This window comes from Galleria mellonella, unplaced genomic scaffold (genome assembly GCF_026898425.1).
Source record: "Galleria mellonella isolate WM207_F2 unplaced genomic scaffold, CSIRO_AGI_GalMel_v1 utg33, whole genome shotgun sequence".
In the NCBI taxonomy this organism is placed as follows: domain Eukaryota; kingdom Metazoa; phylum Arthropoda; class Insecta; order Lepidoptera; family Pyralidae; genus Galleria; species Galleria mellonella.
The window spans coordinates 8,115,680-8,140,711 of record NW_026442079.1 but is presented as its reverse complement, the minus strand read 5'-3'; the positions used below and the strand labels follow the sequence as shown (position 1 = coordinate 8,140,711).

The window sequence follows — 25,032 nt, the reverse complement described above, 5'->3', positions numbered from 1 at the left end:
TAGACTACAGTAAACGTTTATCTTCAGTCGAGCTGTATACTTCATTGTTACCTTCTTAGTATACAAAAAAGTAAAAAAATAAAATATATAATTATAATAAAATACTACTAAAGTTATATAATAGATAATGAAATAAAAGTAGGAGAAATAAAAACAAAATACAGATAATATTTTCCTCTTTTTTCGTCACTTTGTAGCACATTGCATAACGTAGTGAAAACAATACAAGTTTATAATTAGGTAAAAATCTTAAAAGACGTATCGATTTGGAGAAAAAATATTTCACGTTTGGGAAAATTTTTAATTCACATCTGGCAACCCTTTTGTTGTCAAAATTGCGTGGTTGATGTAATAGGTACTTGCATAGTGAATAAGCGGCATGTCCATGCATGATGCAAAATATTCAAGTAATCGTTTTTATTGCATTGGGACATGCGATCAACCGTGATAAATGGAACTCTAAACGCTTAACTGCACAGAACAACTAATGGAAGTGATGTGATTACTCGTGCAAATGTTACTTATTTCTAACAAACGCATTTTCACGAACTATTTTCTAACTATCTAGCATTGGACAATGGCTGGATCTACTCTTCCAGAAAGGGTAGCTCAGATATATTACACGTATGGTTTATTCTGCTCATCATACCCTTTTATCGTAATCGCATTAGCTCTGTCAACCGTCTTGTTATGTAGGTAAGTACCACAATTCTTACTTTTACTAAATACTAAATTATCTTTGTATACCTATTGATTATTTATAACTTACAGCTACCCATTACTCAATGTCCCGCTGCCAGGGAATATACCAACAATAATAAATATGCCATTACACATTGATCAAACACATGGCATGCCACATAGGGACTGGTCTTCAAATAGTTGTTTACAAGGTAAGATGCGTCCAAACTATTAAAACAGAATCAGTATAAAATGTCTTACTACTCTTTATTTACAAAAATATCAATTGTCCAATAAACCTATTTTACCTATTAAAATGTGTTATCTTTTTTCTTTAAATATATTTTTAATTCAAAATTTATTTTCAAAAACTAATTAATTAATGAATTTGTAGGAAGATTTTGTTTTAGTGGATAAGGAACTTAGTGTATAATAATAATCATTACTACTATTTATAATAACATTTGTAGATTAACAATAATATACATGCGTAACATGCTGTTACCTAAATTATTTACTTATTTGAATTTAGTGCATTTTGACCTAGTTGCAACAGTCAAAGTTATAATGTAAATAACAATGTATGTGTTTAAAGAATTTTTAGAGGGAAAGAATTTAGAAGCTAAAATAGCAGTAACAAGTTCGGTTTATAAATATAGTATTTAGTAAAAACTATATTTTCAATACATAATAGTCATTTATGCCCATCTCTGAAACAAAATTATATGCATTATATATAAACTGTATGCATTGACGCATTCTGTTTACTATCTTTATTCAATGTTTATTTGCATCAGGAATGACTACCACAACTCGCTCCAAATTCACCTGTACTATAGAATTGATAGCTTCTAGCCCATTTTGTCCTTAAGTCATTCCTGCATTTGTTGTGATTGACATGGTCTTGCTACAGGGTCAAAATATAAGTGCACTCAAATAAATAGATAATCATAATTAGAATCAGTTAACTATGTATTATCGAAACAACAGTGATCATTTAAAAGTTTTATGACAGATACATTTTGTTAATTTTTTTACCAGAGAGAGACTTTGCACAAAAGTTGTTTTCTTTAGGCACCTCTGAACCGTTTATGTTTCAACTGTGAAGCAATTGTGTTTGCATGGCTGTGTTTCGGTTTTAAGGGTAGGATATGGTAGTGAATTTGCAGGGTATAGAGGAATAACACCTAAGTTCTTAGGAATGGCAACTCATGGGGAGTATTATGGGTGAAAGAGTATACTCTGTTATATACATAGTACTGCTTATGTTTATAGACAACAGTTACCGCTTTCCATCTTGTGGGCCATCAGCTTGTTTGCCATTCTAAGTTGCATAAAAAAAATCTTTTTATACTTTGTAGGGAATATTACTTTTAATATTGTAAGTCTAAATTAATATTTTTAGAGCTAATATATATATATATATATATATATATATATATATATATATATATATATATATATATATCTTTATAAGCTCTTTCTTAGATATCTCTTTTAAAAAATTAAAATAACAAAAAAAGGGAATATTTTTTATTTAATTTAAAAAAAAAAAATACTCAATCCATTTTAAAATATCAGTCACTGATAGAAAGCCATTATTTATAATGGCTTTCTATCTTAGATTGAAATTGTGTAAAATGGGCTGTATTTTGTAAGAAACAGTTTGAAGTCAGGCATATAGTTAATAATATGTATTTAAGGCCTCTTTTTTTTCAGATGCTCCACTGCATTTGGATATATTATTAAACGAAACACAGAGACTACCATATATTTGGGCAAAAGATAAACCGCTGCTTTATGTGCAACAGATTATCATGAAAATAGGTAATGATACACAATTAAATCTTGGGAATTTGAAACATGGTTTATATCAATTATTTCTGGAACCTAACTCAAATAAGCAAAATTTTATATTATTGCTATCCAAATGAATGGGACTTTTCCCATAGCATTTTGTTAATGCCGTTATATTATTCCTCCTGTCAATAACCAGGAGTCAAAACTGTTAATTTATTTAACAATTTGACTCCAGCAAAAGATAATAATTATATCTTATCAGATGAGATTATCTTTTTCCACTGTCTAAATTTGCTTCATAATCAATATCAGATATCATTAACATTTCTTAGACATAATAAAATGATGATTTTTTTTGTTTTAATTTTAATTATTCGATTTTGTTTATAGGTGTGTCACCATGGAACAACAATTTAAAATTATGGGATGCATTTAGAGCTCCATTACAAGAAGTATTTCGGTTACTTGAAACAATAAGAAACCATGAAGACGTCGAAACGTAAGTGGACACTATTATGTGTATATAAATAAACATTGCAAGATTTTATCCAACAAGTATCCTTATCTGACTTCGACCTTTGTGTTATAGGTTAAATTCACTATTATGTTATATGACAATGTTTCTTAGAATGTAAGACGTGAAATGTTCTACATGAAAAATAATACACTCGAGGACATTGCTATACTACCATTTTTTTTTTTCTAATTAATTTATCATTTATTAAATGAACTTTTTATAAGTTCTACAGTTATTAGTACTTTTTATTTTATGTAAATTTAACATATTGCAATGGCGAATGTAAAATTTATTGTACTGAAAGCTCAAACGAGTATTTAATTTATTTATGTAATGTATGTTTTATTTCTGTTTATATTGTATTGTTTATAATAATTAAAGTGATGGTATCACATAAAAATATTTGATTTTTCCAAAAAACAGGCAAACTGAATCGTGTAAGATTAATTCAGTGATGATATTCCAAATTAAATTCTTCAAGTAATCCGTGCTTAAAGTATTCGTAATTAATAAGCCTATATATTATTCTTATATTTTTATTGTGAAGCATTTCATTAATCAGAGCGAATTTGAAAATTAATATATATTATATATGTACCATAATCATATTATATTATTATATCCATAGTCATATTATTATACAAGTTTTTTTATGTTCATTTAATTATGTATTAATATCAATATTTATTCATTTCATTCATGTAACTCAATGGCTAACAATATCGCAAGCACGCACCCCCGCACGCACGCACTCGCACACACACACACACACTCATGTGTCACTTTTGCTTTTTTCTATACTACTATTTAGTTAAAAATCATGCCAATGTTATTAAATATATTAAATTATAAAAACAACTAGCTCTCTAATTGCAATGCTACCATCCAAATCAAGCAAACCTGGTTTATACGATACATTTTTCAGGGGTATACATGGTATAACAATGGCAAAACTCTACTATATATATGAAATATATTATGAGTACAAAATGTTGTCTATTGCTATCATTATGACAACAATTTTCATTTGATAGTTTGTTTTAAATTATCGTCGTTATACCCACTGCAAACAAATATCTCTTTCTTGTAATGTGTACATTATTTATCATTAAATGAATTAGGTTAAGAAAGACAGTTATACCTCAGTAACAACTAGCTGTGACCCGTGGTTTTGCACTCTTAAATAAAGATTAATAGTATCATATGGCTTGATTTATGAGATAGTTTTCTATGTAACAAAGTTAATTCAACTTTCTATCAATAGATTAACGCTTCAATAAATAATCAACATTGTGTTTACAAACATACTTATTCCACTATATGTAATAATATATTATATAGTATTTTTGAACGAACAGATTTAAATAAAATTTGTTACACAGATAAAATGTAATCTAGAACTTAATTAATATATTTAAAATTATTAATTAAATAATTAAAGCAATGACTTACAACTAATTTATAATGTCACTGGAATAAGTATAAAATGTCAACATCTAGATGTATGTACTATACACTTGTAGCACATATATATTATTGTTTCGCAGCAAGACTACATTATTACAACACTGCTATCAAATAGAAGATATCAAGAGACAAGACAGTAAAGCCAGTGTGGAACGCGTGTTGCCAGAATATAGTTGCTTACTCCTCTCACCAGCTAACCTATGGCAACAAAACCTTCAGGCATTCTCGCTGGATGCAAATATTATTAACACCATTTATAATTACCAGGTTAGTGTCTTAACTATGGTTTTCTCTAAAGTGTACAGGTTATTATAGAAAATAGAATTATTTATTGAACTTATACACATAACTTGGCTAGTCTGTAAGTTCCAAAAACTTAAACCAAACTTGAATCCTTGAATAGCTGCTATTGTTGTTTCAAAAAAGTGTAAACTGAAACATGTAGATAAAGATAAACTATACTTAAATTTTATACATTGCCCAATGTTGTATAAAATATGTCACAGGAACGAAGTGAGCGTTAGCCTAGCTTTGTTATATTGATTCCAAATTCAAATATTCCTATTTAATTCTAACTTCTACTACCTCCTTGATAATCTACTGTTAACATACAAAATAAGGGGGGAAAGGGATTATTAGCAATAGAGTTTGACAACCCTATTGCTAGCAATATGCCCTATTAGGTCAACCTCCACGTGGTTCCCCTTGGAAACCATCGTGAACAATTCTTGTTGAATTCGTCACGATGGACCAACTGACCTGCTTCATCCTCACCTATCATCCTTCACTGGTGCCCCGTCAGCGTATCCCGATAGCGCAAGTGGGGTAACCATTCCTTTATCATTTATTAAAAAAAATATAATAATAATAATAAAGATTTATTGCACATAAAAATATACATATATATATATATATATATATATATTAATCCTAGATACAATAAATCGCTCCTTCCACCTTGGAATCGACTATGATTACATCTAAAATTCAAAGTTGTGAGGATCCTGCTGATATGACAAATGTAAAAAATTGTTAAGTATTTTGTAAGAATTTCAATACATTTGGTACACGGGTAGATTGTATCCTAACTTAACACAAAGGGCATTTTATATACTGATTCACGAGAACAAAACCGCGTGAAACAGCTAGTATTAAATATTCGTAAATTTTGGACTGAACAGAACCTGCAAAAAGGCAAGGCTTCAATCGCGGAGATGGCATTTGGCATGCAGATGCGTGATACCGGCATAAAGCGATACCCGCTACGAGCACGCCCGCGCGTTCTACAATACGCAGTCACTATCTTTTACCAAAATCCTGATCAGAAGTAAGGAAACTATTTTTAATATTATGTTATCATAATGATAATAAATAAATTAGACAAAGTATTATAAATCAAATGTTTAATGTGGAAATTGTTTTATGGCATTTTACTTAACCCTAAAATAATTAATGTATAATAATCATAATTATGTGTAGTAACTAACAGTAACCATTTATAATATCGTACACCTTTATAAGTATAACATCTTTTTTTATTGTGACGCCTTATTACCTAGCCAAAGACCCGTGATCCTTAATCTTCATGCAGTGTATTTGGCAAGTAATTTAGTAAGCAAGTAAAAACTATTAGAATTCGTATTTGAAACGTTCATTGATTATGTATTCACACTATCTAGTTCATTAACTTTAATATCAAGTTCACTGCCGCCAGTGATGTTATTTCTAATATTTTAACACCTGTTCCTATCATGATAATTTCCACATGATAAGTAACAGCAAGTACATAGTATTGAATGCATTGTATATCAACTATTATCGGTGTAATCTTCGGCAACTGATCGCAATTACAGTGATTCGTATTCGTAATTACGCGTACAAAGATAACATTCGTTACTTGTTTCAGATTTATACAATCTCTAACGAAAAAACTGAAAGAAATGTATCCACTATATCAAGACGTGTACAAGCGTATTGACGAAGTCACTCTGATATACTACCCTGGACAGTTCAACTATCACGAACTGGTGCCTCTCATGATTACCTTTATTGGATTATTCCTATACGTATATTTTTCTGTTAGGAAAATCGAATACATAAAATCTAAGCTAGGCTTGGCCGCATCCGCTGTAGCCACTATAATCGCCAGTCTATTAATGTCTATGGGAATTTGCTTCTACTTTGGCTTCTCATTGAGTCTACAAGGCAAAGAAATTTTCCCCTATCTCGTTATTATCGTCGGCCTTGAAAACGCACTAGTAGTCACAAAGAGTGTTACGTCCACCGACTCGCGGCTTGACGTCAAAATTCGTCTTGCGCAGGGTCTGAGCAAGGAAGGGTGGTCCATAACAAAGAATCTTCTCATCGAAATAACAATATTGACTGTCAGTTTTTTCACATTCGTCCCCTTCATACAAGAGTTCTCCATATTTATGATCGTGAGCCTTATCGCTGATTACCTCATACAAATGGTATTTTTCGCTACCATTCTCGGCATTGACGTTCAACGTATGGAGTATTTTCAAGATCAGAAAAATAGACTACAGTTTAAGGAGTACTTTATTGATAATAGTGCTTTGAATTGGCGTCTTACTAAAAGACGTACGAATGTAGAAGAAAAATGTTATTCGCCACAACGGATGACGAAGTCAAAGTCACACCCGAGGTTAAATGGCTTAGCGCATGGTAGCCCCACAGATGTGGTGGCCCAGAGGAATATGAGCAGCGGCAGTCAAGACAATAGAGTGCCCAAACGCATCCGTCTTGTCAATATGTGGGCACGAACGAGATTCTTTCAACGCGCTTTTATGCTATGGATGCTGGTATGGATATCTATGATCGTGTACAATTCAGGCGTAGTTGATTACTTTATCATGAGCACTGAGAAAACTGAGGGGAGCAGAGATCTAAACAAGAAAAATTATCAGAAGAAAGAGTCCAAACAGTCTGTGTACATGTTTTTCAATAATACCGATAAAAGCACATTGGTGTTTTCACCCTTGCTGGATTTCGCAGACTCGGAGAAGGCAGCTGTAGATGCAAATGACACTGTCATGTTAAAGCACTCTCCACATTCACGGCCATGGTCCAGGTAATGTATATGCTTTTATATAAAAAAAAAATTCTTAATCTAGTTAGATATTATTTATAATACTGAACAGCTTTTGCCAAATCTAAAGTTATTATCAAGTCGTTCGGAAGGCAAAATCGTTGAAAGTAGATTATTACATTAGAATCGTTGTTTCTCTGGTTCAACACGATATTCTAGCTTGAGTATCATGCTATTAGTGTGATTATGTGAAAATAATTATTTATTATTAAGACAATTTGCGTTCACGTTTTCTGTTGCAAAACTTCACTCGTCAGTACTACTTGTTTATCAACAATGTGTTTAATGCTGATATTTCCAATTATTTATATATGATATCTATTGGGTAAGTGATTAATGACATCAGAGGTGATTTTTTGCGATTATGTGTTTCCTGTGCAGGTTATCTCCGTACCACTGGTCGACAATACTGTCGCAGTACAACGAGTCAGTGGCGGGACGGTATGCGGTGGTGCTACCGCCGATGTTTATAAGCCACCGTGTGGGCCCCGAGCTGGCGGCCACGCTTCGCAACCCCGATGAGAAGGACCCACCGCCGCTAAGGTGGCAAGCACTCGCCGCAGCGCTCGACCCCATTGATATATTACCTGGTAATTATATATTTTTTTTATTCTCTATACAAAATATGAATAGATATAAGTAACTTTGTAAAAAGATAACTAAAAGTAAGTAAATTTATTGTGAAAATACAAATATTCATCTTAAACATACCATACAATGTACATATGCAGTAAAGCTAAACACTCAATTTCAAAACAATTACACAGAAAAAAAATATAATTAGGGATATTTTTATACTTCACGATATCGTAGGATTTAACATTACGATACAATAGGAGAGCACAGTGTATGCATTTGTAAGCGTTTTTATACTTTTCCGTGAAACTTCACGATATCGTACGATTTTACCGTCACGATATTGTGGGAGAGCAAAACGTATGCATTTGTATAGTGACGCTCTTAAGCATTCACGAACATGGCACTAGCCTTATCTTTCCGTGGCAAGCTTAGGCTCTCCTTTTACGCGATGATCTTAGTTAAAACTTTTGTGATTATCTACATCATCTTTAATTTTTTTTTTATTATTTCGGACATTTTTGGTTATTAAATTTAATTTATATATATTAAATAAATAATATATTTCTCAACTCAATTCAATTTTGAATTTAGAATTAGTTTCAGTCGAAATCAAAACCTACTCCTTTTTGAAATCGATTGAAAAAAACATGCTACTTTTACGCACAAACATTGGCTCATTCACGTACTAACAATCCCTTCCTCCCTAGGTCCTACGGAAACATTAGTAGTTACTTACGTACGGGACGTAAATGTCATGACGGGGCGGGAAGGGATTGCTTATAATGGAGACTGAGGTCCCCTTATAACAATATAGATAGATAGATAGACAATTTATTTACATTACTTACAGCACACAAATTACAATAAAAAAAAAACCATACACGTAATATACCCTATCAAGTCGACCTCCACGTGGTCCCCCCTGAAAACCAATGTGGCTAATTCTTGGTGAATTTGTCACTATAGGTCGACAGATACTTACATAGTGTAAAAATTTAAAAATCACATATTATGTAGCAATTAATTAATTATTTATCTGTAATGTCCAATATGTTATAGTCAGTGCTTACCGTGCAAAAAAAAAGTAATTTGTTTAATAAAAGATTTATTAATTGTTAATTTAGCACTGATTTATTTAATTTGTTAAAACACCACTTTATCTCGACCCCAATATGATTTCCTCATGGAAGATGTCTAGTGCCCGATAGTCAAAATATAGCACCGTGGAGAAAGTTAACTGCAAATTTTCACCAGCCTCTACAAGCGGATCCCACCGATCTGGAAATTCTAGTGGCATACTATAAGGGCAACTGAGCAGTCCTTGACTATTTGACCATTGGCTCCTCCAACACTTATGGGTGCAAAGGGAACTGGCATGGGATATTCACCGAACACATCTGTTTATTAGTATATGGACGTCTCTCACACCATCAACAGTGTGAGTTTGTGATGGTCTTGGAAGATTTACTACTTCGTACATACTAGGAAGAAGTGGCAATGGGCTGGTCACATAAATTGAATCCCAGGAATTGTTACTACATAAAAATTGCAGTAAAAATATATAACAAATACCGACAGTATACAAAAATCTGACAGACGAAAAATTTAATGAGAAACTTTACAATTGACTTATTAAGAAATGTCTGTACTCACCTGAATACTATTTTAATGTAAACTTATTCTTAACAAGTTCCAAATAAAATATTTGCACGCCACACGGTTAAATGCAGAGAACCCTTTTCTTCAACATTAAATACTTCTAATGTAATAACCTGTATTCAAGCAAATATAGTTACCATTAATTCATTAACGATCGTTCGAACAACGATCCCTCACTAAATGGAGTGACAACCTCAAATGCAATTTAGTAGTTGCAGGTGGCTCAAAACCGTTCCTTATGGTAGTCTATGGAAGATGCCTATGGTCAACAATAGACAGATAATCGCTAAGATAATAATTATGATACTAGGAAAAATGAAAGAAGCTAATTGTCTGGAGATTAACAAGCACCCAACTATAATTCATTCATTATTATCACAGAATTATAATAATTAATCTGACGTCACACAACGTCGATATAATTAGAAATTAAAACAAGACAACAATCTTGCTAATTACAAATTACATAGCTACGGCCGAACTAGGTCATGTCCGCACGACGCGACGGTCGCAACGAAGAGTCAGCAAATACGGAATTCATAGCAATGGTCGAAAAATGAACTCAACAAATACAACTCTGAATTATTAACTCATTTAATCGATATCTATATTACTTTATTGAAAAGGTGATTATGAATTTTTGGGGGAAAAAAATATAAAAATAAACCCAAATTTTTTATAACAATATAATTATTATATCAGCCGTTAGCTATCCCCTGCTAAACATAGGCCTTCTCCTTAATGGGAGTTTTGCCAGTAATTGCCACGCTTGGCAAGCGACTTGGCAATCGCAATTAGGCTTTTGGTGATGTTTTAAGACAGATACTGCTGCCCATCCCTCGACTATTAAATTTTCTTAGTCGTCTCTTATTACACCCACAGAAAAGGTAGGGGTGGCTCAGAATCACACAATTTTTTATGTTATATTTCCACTACAGCAACAATCGATTAATGTCTCCGAATAGGGATTACAGTCGTGGGTTTATTCTAACACTGATATAAGAGATGATAAATGAACATCAAGTCAGGTCACTTTTTTTTTAATGAAATGGTAACCCCCTGAACTAACTATATATACGCTGTATATACGCTGGCAGAGCACCAGAGAGAAATGATAGATGAAAATGAAAAGACAGGTCAGTTAGCCCATCGTGATGAACACACCTGGAATTCAGCACAATGGTTTCCAGGGGGACCACATGGATCTGATATAACAGGATTTATTGTTAGCATAGATATTAGTAGTTCGCATTACTAACAATACCTTTCTCCCACCAAACGAGGTCAGTTAACCTATCATGACAAATTCACTAGGAACAACTACTATGGTTTACAAGGGGTCTATTGGAGGTCAACCTGATAGGGTAGAGTAAACACATGAATCACATATTTAGGTGGGCATTTTAATATGGATAAATTTTTACCAATCGATTCACAAACACAACATCATAATCATATTATAGTGAACATTACTTGTTTTTTTTTTTACTATTACCAATTTATTGGTATATTAATAAACTGTTTAATTAGCTTGTCGTTATCAACTTATCGCTACAATGTATGATTGCAAACTTTACTAGTAATATTCTGCTTTGTTTATAATTATGTATGTACAAGATATAACATTGCAGGGCTCATGGCCAAGCGTTTATATATATATATATATATATATATATATATATATATATATATATATATATATATATATATATATATATATATATATATATATCCTTACTTTAATGAAACCTTTACTGATACCATAAATGTGAAAAAGTTTTTTCTTATCTCCTATCACCTCAACGCAGTCACGAGTAAAAACTAGTTGCTCAATGCAATAAAAAATTAGACCCTATAAGAAAAAAAATCAATTATGACTTATCAGTATAAGTTTTTTATATTTAACATAGTAATTCAGTAACAATACATTTATGACGAAATAACTACGTATGAATATTTTTACTATATTGTTCTCACGAAAATATACTTTACCTTGTTACAGCAAGCTAGATTTTTATGTATTTACAATAAAGTCACTTATTATTTGTATTTTCTTTTGTTATGCCCTTACGTAACTACCGCACCAGAATCGTGTTAATAATATACGTATTGTGCACAATCTATTTTTTTAACAGAAGTCATTTTCATTTTTATACTTAGGTATATTAGTGTGCATAAGTTACCCAATCTGTTGCTGATAATTAAGCGAAGATGGTTTATCGACATTTTCAACATATAAACTGTATAGAAATCTTTCTTTATTTTTAAATAATAAACTAATCTATTATATAATGATGATATTGTATAATAATTATTTATTTATATTTATCAGATTTCGAGCTGATCGAAAGCAAGAGTCAGCAACACCAATGGGGGAAGGGCACCGAGCTTCCTATTTACCCGACGACGCCTATGGAAATATTGCTACTGGCCATTCTGTGTGCCATAAGCGTAGCAGTCATAGCTTACATGATGATGGTACTTTACAGGTGCGCTTTTTATTTTATACATTTATACTGTTTTATTTACTATCATTAGGATCTTGGCAATTAATTATGCTAATTTCAATCACGAGGTATCGAGAACCCAATTACCATTATTTTTATTCCACCTTTTTATTTAATTCGTCCAGAACTAAACACAAACGTCCCTCATAATTTGTTTATAAATAAATCTTTTTTTTATACAACTTAGAATGGCAAACAAGCTGACGGCCTACCTTATGGAAAGTGCTAACCGTCGCCTATAGATATGAGCAGTACCATGGACATAACAGAGTATACTGTTTCGCCCATGATACTCCCCATGCGTTGCCATTCCTGAGGACTCAGGTATTATTCCTCTGTACCCAGTAAATTATTTTGATGTTGATTTGATTTATTCGATTTATCCTAGCGATGGTCACTAAGCATTGCGTTTGCCGATGTCGAAAAAGTCAGTTCAAAAATATGTGAAAAAACATTATCTTACTTGCATATAAATATGTAATAAGCGACTAGGTGATTGATACATACAACATCCGATAAACAATACATATAGAAAATATTGTAATCAAAAACTTTGGTATTTTATCATCGACTCTGAATGTGGAGCTATGTGCAAAGCCGTGGGTCAAGTGATTATTGTTTTTCCAAGATTAAGAATAAGTACAATACTTATTGAATGCTGCAGTCTTTTACCTAGTACCTAGACTAGCACATTTGCGATAAAGAACACAACTTTGCACAATGCTGAATTTATAAAATGCCATATACTTAGTGGCCATAGATCAATTTTATTTCATCAATCCATTTCTATGAGTATAAACAAGTATATTTAAAAAAAGGTAGAGTGAAAAGATATAAACATATAAACAGAAATTTCAAGTTGATTATTAAAATGCATATTTCATGAGAATATGTCCCAGAAATAGCGATATTATAACAGATATACTTATATTATACTTCAAAATATATATTATATTTTGAAGTATATATAATGTTTCATCTTTGCTTAGGTGTATTTGTTCACGACATTATGCGGAATGGCGTGCATCGTGGAATGAAGACGCCATGTACAAGAAAATAATTGAAAAACAGCCTGCCGTACAGGTAAAGAATTGTCAATTTTTCGTATTTTGATTTTACTATTTCTATATTATTTGTAAATAAACTATTAATTTACATGATATTTTATCTAGTATTCAATTCATCTTCATCCCAAGTCCTTAACGGGGTACACAGAGAGAACCGAATTCCAAAATACCTCTATCCTTACATACATCTCTTGCTTCATGCACTTTCATAACTCTTCTTATCAGTCTGGTTCCGGAGACTCTTGACACCTTCAGTTCTATTTATGAATGTATCTCTGATGACATACTTTTTAAAACAAGTCTTATTAAATTTTTCCAAATTATATTAAAATAAAACTCAATATCAATGGTAACTTTACAATTAACAACCGTAAGGTCCACTTAATACATTATGTATTGATAACAGCTGGTGATGGATGCTGTACCAATTGTGGTGACAGGCCATAATCAAGAGGTAGAATGCCTAGTGACTGACGGAGAGAAAATAGTTAGCTCCTGTCTACAAGGAACCATTAAGGTGTGGGACTCCCAGAATGGCGAACTACTCACGAACATCGACAGGAACGCGTGAGTAGATTTTCATATCATTTTTATATCGGATCCACAGTACAAACAAAACCAAAACAGTAAACTTATATGTATATAGGTCTAAAAACAAGTGTAAATAATCCTAATAAGGTATCGTTAAAAATTGATCAAATTATCCAATTGATACCAGAAAAATAATAGAAAAATTCAGTCTTAAAAAGAATCATTGGTGTACTAAAATATATTCAAAGACTTGGACTCAAAAAGAAGCTCATATGTACTTCCAAACATATTTGCTCATAACTTGAGGCTTTCCTCGGATCCTTAAAACTACATCTACATTGTGGACCTCCTTATTTCTGAAGTTGGTTGAAAACAATTATTATCAGCCGTTAACTGTCCATTGCTAAACATAATCCTCCCCCATAAGAGGGAGTTTTGCCAGAAGTCATCACGCTTGGCAGGCAGTTGGCAAGCGCAGTTAAGCTTTTAGTGACGTTATAAGAGGTACGCTGCTGCCTATCCTTCAACCATTAAGTTATGCTTTTTTGACACCCACGAGAAAAGGAGCCCATTCTATGCCAGGATCAAAAGACAAATGCTATATGTATTATAATAATAATTCATTTTCCGTTGCAGATATTTCAGAGTACAAAACGATCTTTTAAATCATGCCAGTGCAAAGAAACGCAAGTATACACATAAATCACTGGAAGGTATGTTTACAATATATTGTACTAATATCATGATTATATCTATATGTATTAAACGTAGCAATTTCATATTCAATAATTACAGTAATTAAATATCAAATTGTTATGTCAGTAATATGAATGCTTCCACGTACTTTATTATTTTATTTTATATACAACACTTTTATTGAACAACCTAATAGCTTAGCTAGTTGCAAAGGGTCCCTCTGATGGTTGTGAGTTAGATCATTACTATGTTTTAAACAATATAAAAATTTAATTCATAATTTTGTCGGTTTGGATTGTCTACGTTATACTACGTATACGTGTGTAAATACAAAGTTGACTTATCTATGTCTATCTTAAATGATTTAGTTCGAGATTAAATAACGCTATTATGCCCCTTATTCTTCTGTTAATTCTAAATGTGGGAACTGTTAAAACATTTATCATTCTAATTTGATACACAAAAATGAACAAACTGATGACCCAATTGTATATATAAAAAGTAATTTCCACTTGTATATATCCTTATAGATATTCTTTGTCACTGAGTATCAATACATGAGTGATATTGGCTGCATATATGATCTTAATTCTTAGAATATATTTTTAAGGATTAAGATCTTGTGTCAGACTGATTTGGCTATCTTCAAATCGAAATACAACTATGCTCATGTTTCTACTTCACCGCAAAAAATGGTGGTCCTTAGTTATAGATACGTTCAATTAACTTAAACATGGTTTTAATGTCACATTACCTGCGCATTATGCAGCGTTATCTATGGTCTTGTCCAAGTTGTTTATCGCAAATCGTGCCACGTAACTGTGAGACTGTTCCTTATTTATATTATGACATTGTTATGTTACCTCTAGGCGCCTGATTAGCTCTACCAATTGTCATGAAATTTAATATACACATTATATTGGGAAAGGAGATAGGCCTCTTTTTACCCCATTTAATTGACATATGCTGGTAACACTGATATCCTGTTTTTTTTTTTGATGGCATATGTCACGTATCTTCAATTACTTTATTTCTCTGATCAAATACTTTGTTTTATTTCAGGATATCCTACTAGCTCTGATGTTTCACTGAAAATCAATCAGTATCAAGTAAGTATTGTACAATTTCAATAGTAGTGCACAGTAAATGAAAAATCGATTAATTTATTGAATACTGGCGACCCGCCCCGGCTTCGCACGGGTGCACATTACATCACATCACATTAGAAACCTTTAAAATTATCAGTGTTTCTCTACTATATTATGCATGTAGGTATTATACATATGAACCTTCCTCTTGAATCACTCCGTTGCATAGTTTTAAAGTTTTAAGCATGCATAGGGACGGATAGACAGCGACAGCGACTTTGTATTATACTATGTAGTGAACTATCACTAGATTTCAGAACATATATTATACTTTTTAAGAAATATTTCATATGTGTACATCATTTTTTTATTTTAATTATAAAACAATAATAATTATGGTTTTTATACATGTAGCCGGTGCATAAAATACAGAAGAGACTAAGCAACCACCTCAGTGGACTGCGGTTCCGTACGACAATGCGAGATCCTACTGCCAACCTCCATCCCGCGGAAACAACTAAATATGAGTTCGCTAAAGTTTACAGGTATTTTTCAATTCATTACATGTAAATCAGCCGTTAACAGTCCACTGCTGAACATAGGCCCACCCCATTGCCATGCTATGCAGGTGGATTTGCAAACGCAGTTAAGCTTTAAGATGGCTTATTCTATGCCGTGTAGTTCTGACATAGAACAAGCCACCTCTTCCTTTCCCATAGGCGTCGTAAGAGGCGACTAAGGGAAGACGAGGGATAAGCAGTAACGTCTCTCGTAAAACATAAAAGCCTAACTACGGTTGCCGGGGGGGGGAAAGCGATTGTTAGCAATGGAATTTGACAGCCCCATTGTTAGCAATATGCCCTATTAGGTCGACCTCCACGTGGTTCCTCCTGGAAACCATCGTGAACAATTCTTATTGAATTCGTCACGACGGGCTAACTGACCTGCTTCATCCTCACCTATCATCCTTCACTGGTGCCCCGCCAGCGTATCCCGTTAGTGCAGGTGGGGCTACCATACCATTTTCACCCATCAAAAAAAAAACTACGGTTGCTGATCCGCCTGCCATGCGTGGCAACTACTGGCAACTTTTTATCAGCTATTTCTCATATTAGCTCGTTTTTTTTATCAGTATTCTATATATTTACGCATAAAATGTATCTTGACGTATTATTTAATAAATAAAAAACGTGTTTACGCATTAAAAAGATGCATAATTTATAAGACAAAATAAATATAGAAGTTATAAAGAAAACAATTATAACTATTTGTCACGCAAAATTGTATGAAAAAGTTGACCCGTTTTTCCCGAAACATTTCTATGGAGACACTTTATCTATATAATCTAAGAACAAAGCATGCAGTGCGAAAGTCTGAAAGTTAATACTATGATATTTCTACAGTAATTTTACATAAAGCGATATATTTTTCCGTCATTGGGTGAACAAATATTAATACATGTATGTTTTTTAAATGTATGATACTTTACATTATCGATTATTTAATCTTTTCGTTACAGAGAACTGTACTGCAGTGAACAAACTGATGATCTCTATAGCTGTTATGAGACTAAAGAAAATGTGGATACAACAAATTTAAATATAAGTAGAAAAATCAGTGCACATAGTGATAGAAACACTAATGAGAACATTTTTGCTTATAGTCCAAAAGACTCGTCTTTGAGTAGTTTTAATAATAAAAGTAAGTTAAATTATAATAGTGCTAAAGTGAGAACAGAAGTGAGTGAAACAAACAAAGTGACGAACTTCAACTGGAGAGATAAACTGCTAGAAGAATCTCCGATATGGTGCATGGACTTTTGCAATGATCTTATCATATTGGGGTGTGCTGATGGTCGCATTGAGTTTTGGGAAGTCACCTCTAGAAGAATCATGGTTAGTTTTATATTTTAATATATAGAACTAAATCCAGTTCTAGTTCTTTTGGAAATTTTATTAAAATGTGAAAACAAAAATATCAAAACAGGGGAATTTGAGCCCGCAGATGCATGGTGTGATGCTGGTACTCTTACCAGTTAAGTTTCAATCAATTAAATAAGTATTGTAATAAATTTTAATATTTTAATAATATTTCTATCCATTTGGAATTATGAAACTTAGTTTTTTTTTTAAATATATTTACTACAGTTGCTGCGTAGTTGTATTTATAAACTTAAACCTATTTAATGGCAATTTAATTCCCAAACGGATGTATAGTGTCATAGCTGTCCTTTGATATGTTAGATGGAAATATAATTGCATTATATTAGGGGTTGCTTTATATATACTGTTTATCTTTTATTTCCTTTAATATAATAGGATCTTGAAATCCAACCACCACTACTACACAGTCTAATCTAGTGTATTTACTACTACACTATTTAAAATATATAATTTAATAACTAGTAAATGGATTTATCTAAGATGGAAGTTAAAAACTGTTGTCATATTTTTTACCTTACATTTTATGTGACAGCCAGTGTTCCAATGCCTTTGGTATCATTTACATAACAATCTAGGCTTCCGTTCTAGTTAAATGTGTATGTAGATCAACTGGTAGAGTTCTTAGACTGTATCGCTTTATACTAAAAGCTGTAATTGTTATATATTAAAGTATTCCTGTCCATGCAGTGTGTTTGGTGGACCCCCGAATGTCGTTGGGGTGAACGTGACGCGGCTGGTGTGACGCATATACGTGCCCTGTCGGGCGCACGACGGGTGTGCGTGGCCACACTTGCCGGCTACATCACCTTGCTGCAAATGAGCGCTTACAACGCAGCCTCGGGCTCACAGGTCGACTGGCAGTTTAGCACGGCGCACAGAAGAAGTAACACTCACTTTTATATTCATAAAAGCAAATAGATTTTTTATAATCAACAAAAAAATGTAAATTCCCCCTATAAATTAACAACAAGACGCGCCGTAAAATAAGTAGGGCTAAAAATATTACCTATGTTTCATTGGGAAACCATTACAATTTCCCAGTATAATTGTAACAATATTAAAAATTTCAACAATCTCAGGTTCTCATTGTTCATTAAATACTGCATTATATCTTTAAAAATATACATATATGTTTAATATAAACAGCACACAAACGCACCGGCTCTGCGGGCTCGCTTCATTCATACATGCAGGGCGTCGAAGAGCCGTTACGGGCACGTATGAGTTTCTCCTACGAGGCGGAACTTGGAGAAGACGAAGGCAAGTATTGTGAAATTTAGCATAGAGGGCGGTTTTCTGTCCGGCTTAGTGGAATATTTTTTTTATATCACATAATTTTTAATTACAGAAATAATATGCACGCGCATCGCTCAATGCAGACCTCACCAACAACCTATCACAGAAATGCATTCAGAGGGAGCGCGCATCGTCACCGGAGGACAAGATCATATTTTAAAGGTGCGAATTGCATTTCATAATATTATAATTTCACCTTTTTATAAAATCTCCAATTTTCACCCTAAGTAAAAGATAAGACAAAAACATTATTCGCGTCTTTGTTTTATCCACTTTCTTTAAATCACGCAACGGAATTTTTTACGCGTTTCACTGTCGCTTAGATATTTCTTTACAGATTATTTTTATGACATGTAATTATTATATGTCACAATTACGCTTTTGTATAAATATTTACACAAATATTTCGCCAGTTCTAAGCCTATTTGTTAAATTATCTCTCAACTCGCCGTAAGATGCTACTTGAATCTAACATACTCGTGCTATGGTCCTAGTGTAGTCGATTTATCGTGGATAAATTCTTCAATTATAATTTCTATAAGATTTGATTAACAGTTAGTCCATTTTCATTAAAAATTGGAAATGTGACAGCTGTCATCTGCATCACCCTAAAATGTAAAGTGTTCCCATAATGCTTGTGTTGCAATTCTAAATTTTGAAAACGACCTGTCCTGTATAACTGAAATATTCGATACAGGTATTTTTGAGCGCGGACCTGACCCAATTATTCACACTGCACGGCCATTGCGGGCCCATCACCAGCTGCTTTATTGACCACGCTACACCCACCATCTCGGGCAGCGGCTCACAAGACGGTCTCCTTTGTGTTTGGGACCTGCATACTGGTAAAAATACTTCAAGTAATTTTATAAAATTATGGCTGACACCACCAGATCGCTTTCTTCTTATTGGCATCAAAGTTATCGTAACTCTCAAATTACAGTAAATGATTACAAAATTTCATTACAATCGATTGAGTAGTTTCAAAGATTAACGTGAATTTTTATATATATTAAACTGAAATAATGGAACAATAATATAAGTACGAGTAAGTCACACGAATTGCCTAATCGAGACTGTGTTACGGATTTAATGCAGCTCAAACCCGAGACCATTTATAAGAATTGGTTTCCTATATTAGCCTGGCCGAGAATTGAGTCCAGAACTACGCAAAGCTTATCTAGCATACAATATTTTAAATAACGTAAGTAGTAAATATGGAAAAGTTTTATTTTTGTGCAACATAGAATAATAAACTGACGGCCAACCTAATAGAGACTGTCAACTGTAGGCCTCCATTATATAATATATCCACATAATACTCGTATATATATATTTTACTATAAAATATGAATATTAAGGTAATATATATTTGGAAGATAATATGACCCACTCGAAGAAAGGTTATTAAGCTGCGACCATGTACAGACAAACGCAGTATAGGATGACCCCACTAGATAAAGTGACAATCTAAAATGTATTGCATATAGTCAGTGGATGCAAGCGACTCTGGCGCACCTTTTCTTGTGGCAATCTATGTAATAGTAATAATAATATTTATTGAATCCATAATAATAATAAAAGGGGTTGGGATCTCAGCTTTCTTTTTGCCAAAGGTTTTTGGGACGGGTTGTCTGAGAAAACCGGCAAATTAACCGAGAATGAAGTAAATAGTAATAATATTTATGTCAGAGATCTGTGTTCAGCAGTGGACAGATATCATTTGATATAATGATGATGACCCACTCTGAATCATATACTCGTATGCACTCACAAGATCCTATTTATTTCAATAAACCTATATAATAATATTTTATTTGTATGTTATATGGATATTGTATACCAATGTGTTTGTTCGTAGGCGCGTGTTTGTACAGCATGCAGGCTCATGATGGCGCGGTAACTTCGTTAACGTACACCGCTTCGTACGTAGTGTCCGCAGGCTCCGACGAACGTCTCTGTATCTGGGATCGTTTCCAAGGGCACATGCTCAATTCCATATACATTGTAAGTACTGTGTTCTTTATTTGAATACGTAATTTACATTGATCTTAGTAATAATGAATAATCATCATTATTATTAAACCATTATCGTTCCACTGTTGAGCGCGAATCCCTATCGATCCTTCTCTTGTTGTGTGATAGTGTTTCGATCCCCAAATCATTTTTATTGTCCCCTGGGAATTAAAATGACTAGTAATGCATTCTTACTTTGCTACCACATGAAGGAAATTTTTTTATGTTCATACCTGTAAATTATGTATTATCCATTTGTAAGGCACTCTTGTATCTGTCGGAAACGATGACAATAAATTGACTTGCCCGACAACATATTATTAGTTCATCAAGAGATAAATAGAAAAGTTTATAAAAAATATAAATTTGGTCTCTTAAACTGTAATGTTTCCCTTAATTACATTTGTGACACTTAAATAATACCCTTAGATTATATAGTTAGAGCATCGAGTCTCAAAAATAGGTCAACTTTTGTCAGCTAATTAACAAATTAGCTGACAAAGTTGATTTTTATCTTTATATATTTTATTATTTAATAAATAAAATTATTTTTAACATATCAATGATTTGGTCCATATTCATTAACCCATAAGTGGTTATTACCCCCACTAATATGTTCTATTCATTTTCGCTGAACATTAATGAATGAATGTATAAAAACTTTTTATAATAACAACATTAACATATGTCTTTACAATAACAATAATGGGATCAATTCTCATAAACTATTACTGAAATTAAAGTTTGACTTTGATATTAAACGAAATCTTTATTCGGTGGACACATACTAACAAAATTTCCAGATTTAAATCAAAATCATTATAAATTTATTTTCAAATGGTTCATATAACCGTAATTTCGCAAAACTACCAAATAGAAATTTTTGATTAAAGAAATGATGCCTCAGTATCGGCCCTAATACGTATTTAGTTATGTCAATTGTCAAGTGCCTTCCACAAGTTTTTAATTTGCAGGGTCTGAATTATATGAGTCGTATGCTACCGCTTACTCATACTTTACTAGTGATGGGTGACCGCAATGGCCTTATCGCATATGACCTAAGCAGTGGTGACGTTATACGACGTGTACTATTGGGTACGTATCAAATCAATGGACATTTCACTGCTTATTTAATAATATTTTTCTAAATATGTGCAACAATTATGTAATACACTCCTGTGGATATAAATGGTATCATAGACGTCATAATATATTTTGACGCTCATGAAATTCATGCACTGAACATTTTTTACTAAAAAGCAACTTAATCTTTCACAGGCGAAGGTGACGGCTGCATATTTGTACGACAAATACTGCCCCTCAAGGACGCGATTGTTTGCGACTACGCCAACCAGCTGCGGATAGTTCGCTTCCCGCTCGTGTCCAGGTTCTCTAATATGAAAAATGAATAAATAATAACAATTTCTTGTGCAATTAGATTATATTTTTTTAATCAACCAAACGATAGACTTCCATAGTGTCTTAACAAACATAATAAATTTATATACTATATTTACACGGTTATCATACCAATATTGACTTTAGTTTACTTTACAGAGAAATTATAATAGTCGTCGATATGTAGATTACCAATTTATAAGACTCTCCAACTTGCATGCTTGGCGTCTTATGTCCGGGACCAGTTGTGTAGAAGTACAAAATTGAACACAATAGGTTTATATAATTTGACATATTTGACAACGAAATTATTTAGGATTCTTTATTAAAAAATATTATATAACACAATTGATATAAAAATACATTTGTGCCTTTCTTTCTATAATCATAATTAGTGAACAAAGAGTAACGTAATAATTAAAACTCAAACCAGCGTGACACATCTTGACTGCACATTCAACGAAATATGTTTCATCACTAAATAATAGGACAGTCAAGCGATAGTAATGTAACAAGTGACTAAGTTTGCATTGCAAAATAATTTTCTGAACAATAAACATGTACTTCCAATTCTAGTCTGCATAATATTAAAAATGCCATGGCTCTCTTACAGTCATTTAGATTTCTACCAATACGTCTCTATTTAAAGAATAAATTGTAAAGAGGGTTAAGATCTTAAATACACTCGGTTTTTTATTTATTATGTGCACTATTTATTTAATATGTGTAGTACTATACTAACACGTGGCTGTGGATTATTTATGTGGATCTGTTCTGTTTTAATAAACGACGGGCAGGCACAGTTGAGTTACCTACCTATTAAGTCATATTTATTTTTTCCCGTAGATAATTATTTACTTAGTAATTGTCAGTAGCAGGATTTAGGTGTATTTTATTTATTTCTTTGTCGTGCCTATCGCGTCCGCTCATTTATTGTGAACGGAGCCTTAGAATTAGTCAGGATTGTTTCGTTGAACGTCAGAGTCATGCACAGAGATGTTAGTTTAACGATGTAAATACGACACGAGTACTATATGTATATTTTCGATGCTTTTGCTACTAATGAACATGTCTATCTGTATATATGTAGTAATTAAGAATTCATCGAGAAGATGTTTTATTTAAATTAAATTATTAAATAAAAATAATAGAATAACAAAATATTTTTGCACGTGAAAATTATCAACTTTTAACTGAACCTTGAACACACATCTTCGGCAGAGAATATATCATGCCGATTATTTTTACCAAATTACATATCTTTTAAGGACTTTGGAAATATTCTGGCGTGAACTGAAAATGACAAAATAACGCAATGCAAATGCGTATAAATAATGTACTTATACATTATTGCGTATGTATATTTTTTATTCATTTAATATCGTGTCACAAAGGTTAATACAATATTATTCTGTACTTTACTCGTTAATTTAGTTTAAGTGTGTCAGTATGAAAAATTGTCAAACGTACCAGTCACACGTAAAAATATATATTTTTTTTTTTTATTTTGTCCGAATCATTTATGTTTCAATTTATCATAACAAGAAAAATATAATATAAAACACTATTTTAGAAACAATTGTCAACTGCCAACACAGTTCAGGGAATTTTATTACCATGTGACTGGCACAGTACTTTTTATAAATGTGTAATCAAAATGAAATTAAAAAAAAAACTATTTGAAAATGTAGCAATGTTAATGTGAATATTATAAAATATTAAAAAACTTATCAATTATCAATATATAAAGAAATCCCATGTGAATTTGTGGCAATGACAAAAATATTGTAATTTTCATATTGTTACCCACACAGTGAACTATAAACACCTAATTTGTTGATAATATAAGTATTTTCTTTTTTGTGATCATTGACAGATTCATAAATGCAGTTGATTCAATATTATCACAAAAGGCTGAATTTGTTGTCATTTTTAATTCAATTCTATATTGTGTTAGGAAACCAAAGCATAATTACTACGGCTAATATTTATGTAATTTAAAAAACGTGTTATGTAAATATTGAAAAAAAAAAACATCATATGGTGAGAGTTTGAATAAAATAATACAATACATTTATTGTCGTATAAATTTGAACATTATCTGTTACCTATTATGTAATGCAGATTGTATGTTGAACAAAATTAAATGAAATCCTATCCTTTCCTACAGTTCCTCTAACCGGACAATGATATTTTTAAAAAAGGCATGGCTGACTATACTAATTAATAACTGAGAATAAAATTAAAGGCTCTTGGAAGGTAATTAATAGCGAAACGGGTAAAGGCTCATGATAATAAAATTGTTTTAAATATTAATAATAAATTAATTAATACTGTCATTAAAGTTCCAGAAACGAATCTTTTTTTTATTAATATACCATTTGTTTGCAACAACTCGATCTTTAAACTCTTCCGCATCTGTGGCTAAAGCTTTACTAACAAAAAATGTTAACAATCAATTGTATTTAGTTTTAATCATATAACTTCCGTAGATATAATAAAGCTATTTCTATGCCTTATTAATAAAAAGAAACTGATGATTTATGGGGTTTATCTATTAAAATACTTGGTAGTCTTAGATTATATATAGAGCCTCGGACCTCATACACGGGTCAACTTTTTGTCAGCTAATTGTCAAATTAGCTAATATTATTTATGTTATGAAATATATAAATAAA

General features: G+C 32.2%; 1 protein-coding gene across 2 annotated transcripts; it reads left to right on the top strand.

Moving 5' to 3' along the window:
- Positions 1-354: 354 nt before the first annotated feature.
- LOC113517793 (sterol regulatory element-binding protein cleavage-activating protein) lies at positions 355-24,429 on the top strand. Of its 2 annotated transcripts, none has more exons than XM_052896658.1 (22): positions 355-692; positions 772-893; positions 2,401-2,508; positions 2,872-2,980; positions 4,546-4,732; positions 5,647-5,792; positions 6,372-7,556; positions 7,956-8,164; positions 12,145-12,301; positions 13,309-13,402; positions 13,793-13,953; positions 14,554-14,630; positions 15,676-15,722; positions 16,116-16,246; positions 17,221-17,596; positions 18,332-18,527; positions 18,791-18,904; positions 18,993-19,102; positions 19,638-19,785; positions 20,802-20,947; positions 21,931-22,051; positions 22,235-24,429. In XM_052896658.1, the coding sequence occupies exons 2-22, from the start codon at positions 824-826 to the stop codon at positions 22,366-22,368; spliced, it is 4,026 nt and encodes a 1,341-aa protein (XP_052752618.1). In that variant the 5' UTR covers positions 355-692; positions 772-823; the 3' UTR covers positions 22,369-24,429. The 2 variants fall into 2 exon arrangements, with proteins under 2 accessions (XP_052752618.1, XP_026758337.2); XM_026902536.3 differs by having other exon boundaries at positions 355-696.
- Positions 24,430-25,032: the final 603 nt, after the last annotated feature.

Coding starts and splice junctions, on each gene's coding strand:
- LOC113517793 (XM_026902536.3), top strand. CDS start 578: ATGGCTGGATCTACTCTTCCAGAAAGGGTAGCTCAGATATATTACACG. Junction 12,302..13,308: donor ATGATGATGGTACTTTACAG/GTGCGCTTTTTA, acceptor ATCTTTGCTTAG/GTGTATTTGTTCACGACATT. Junction 19,103..19,637: donor GACAAGATCATATTTTAAAG/GTGCGAATTGCA, acceptor TATTCGATACAG/GTATTTTTGAGCGCGGACCT.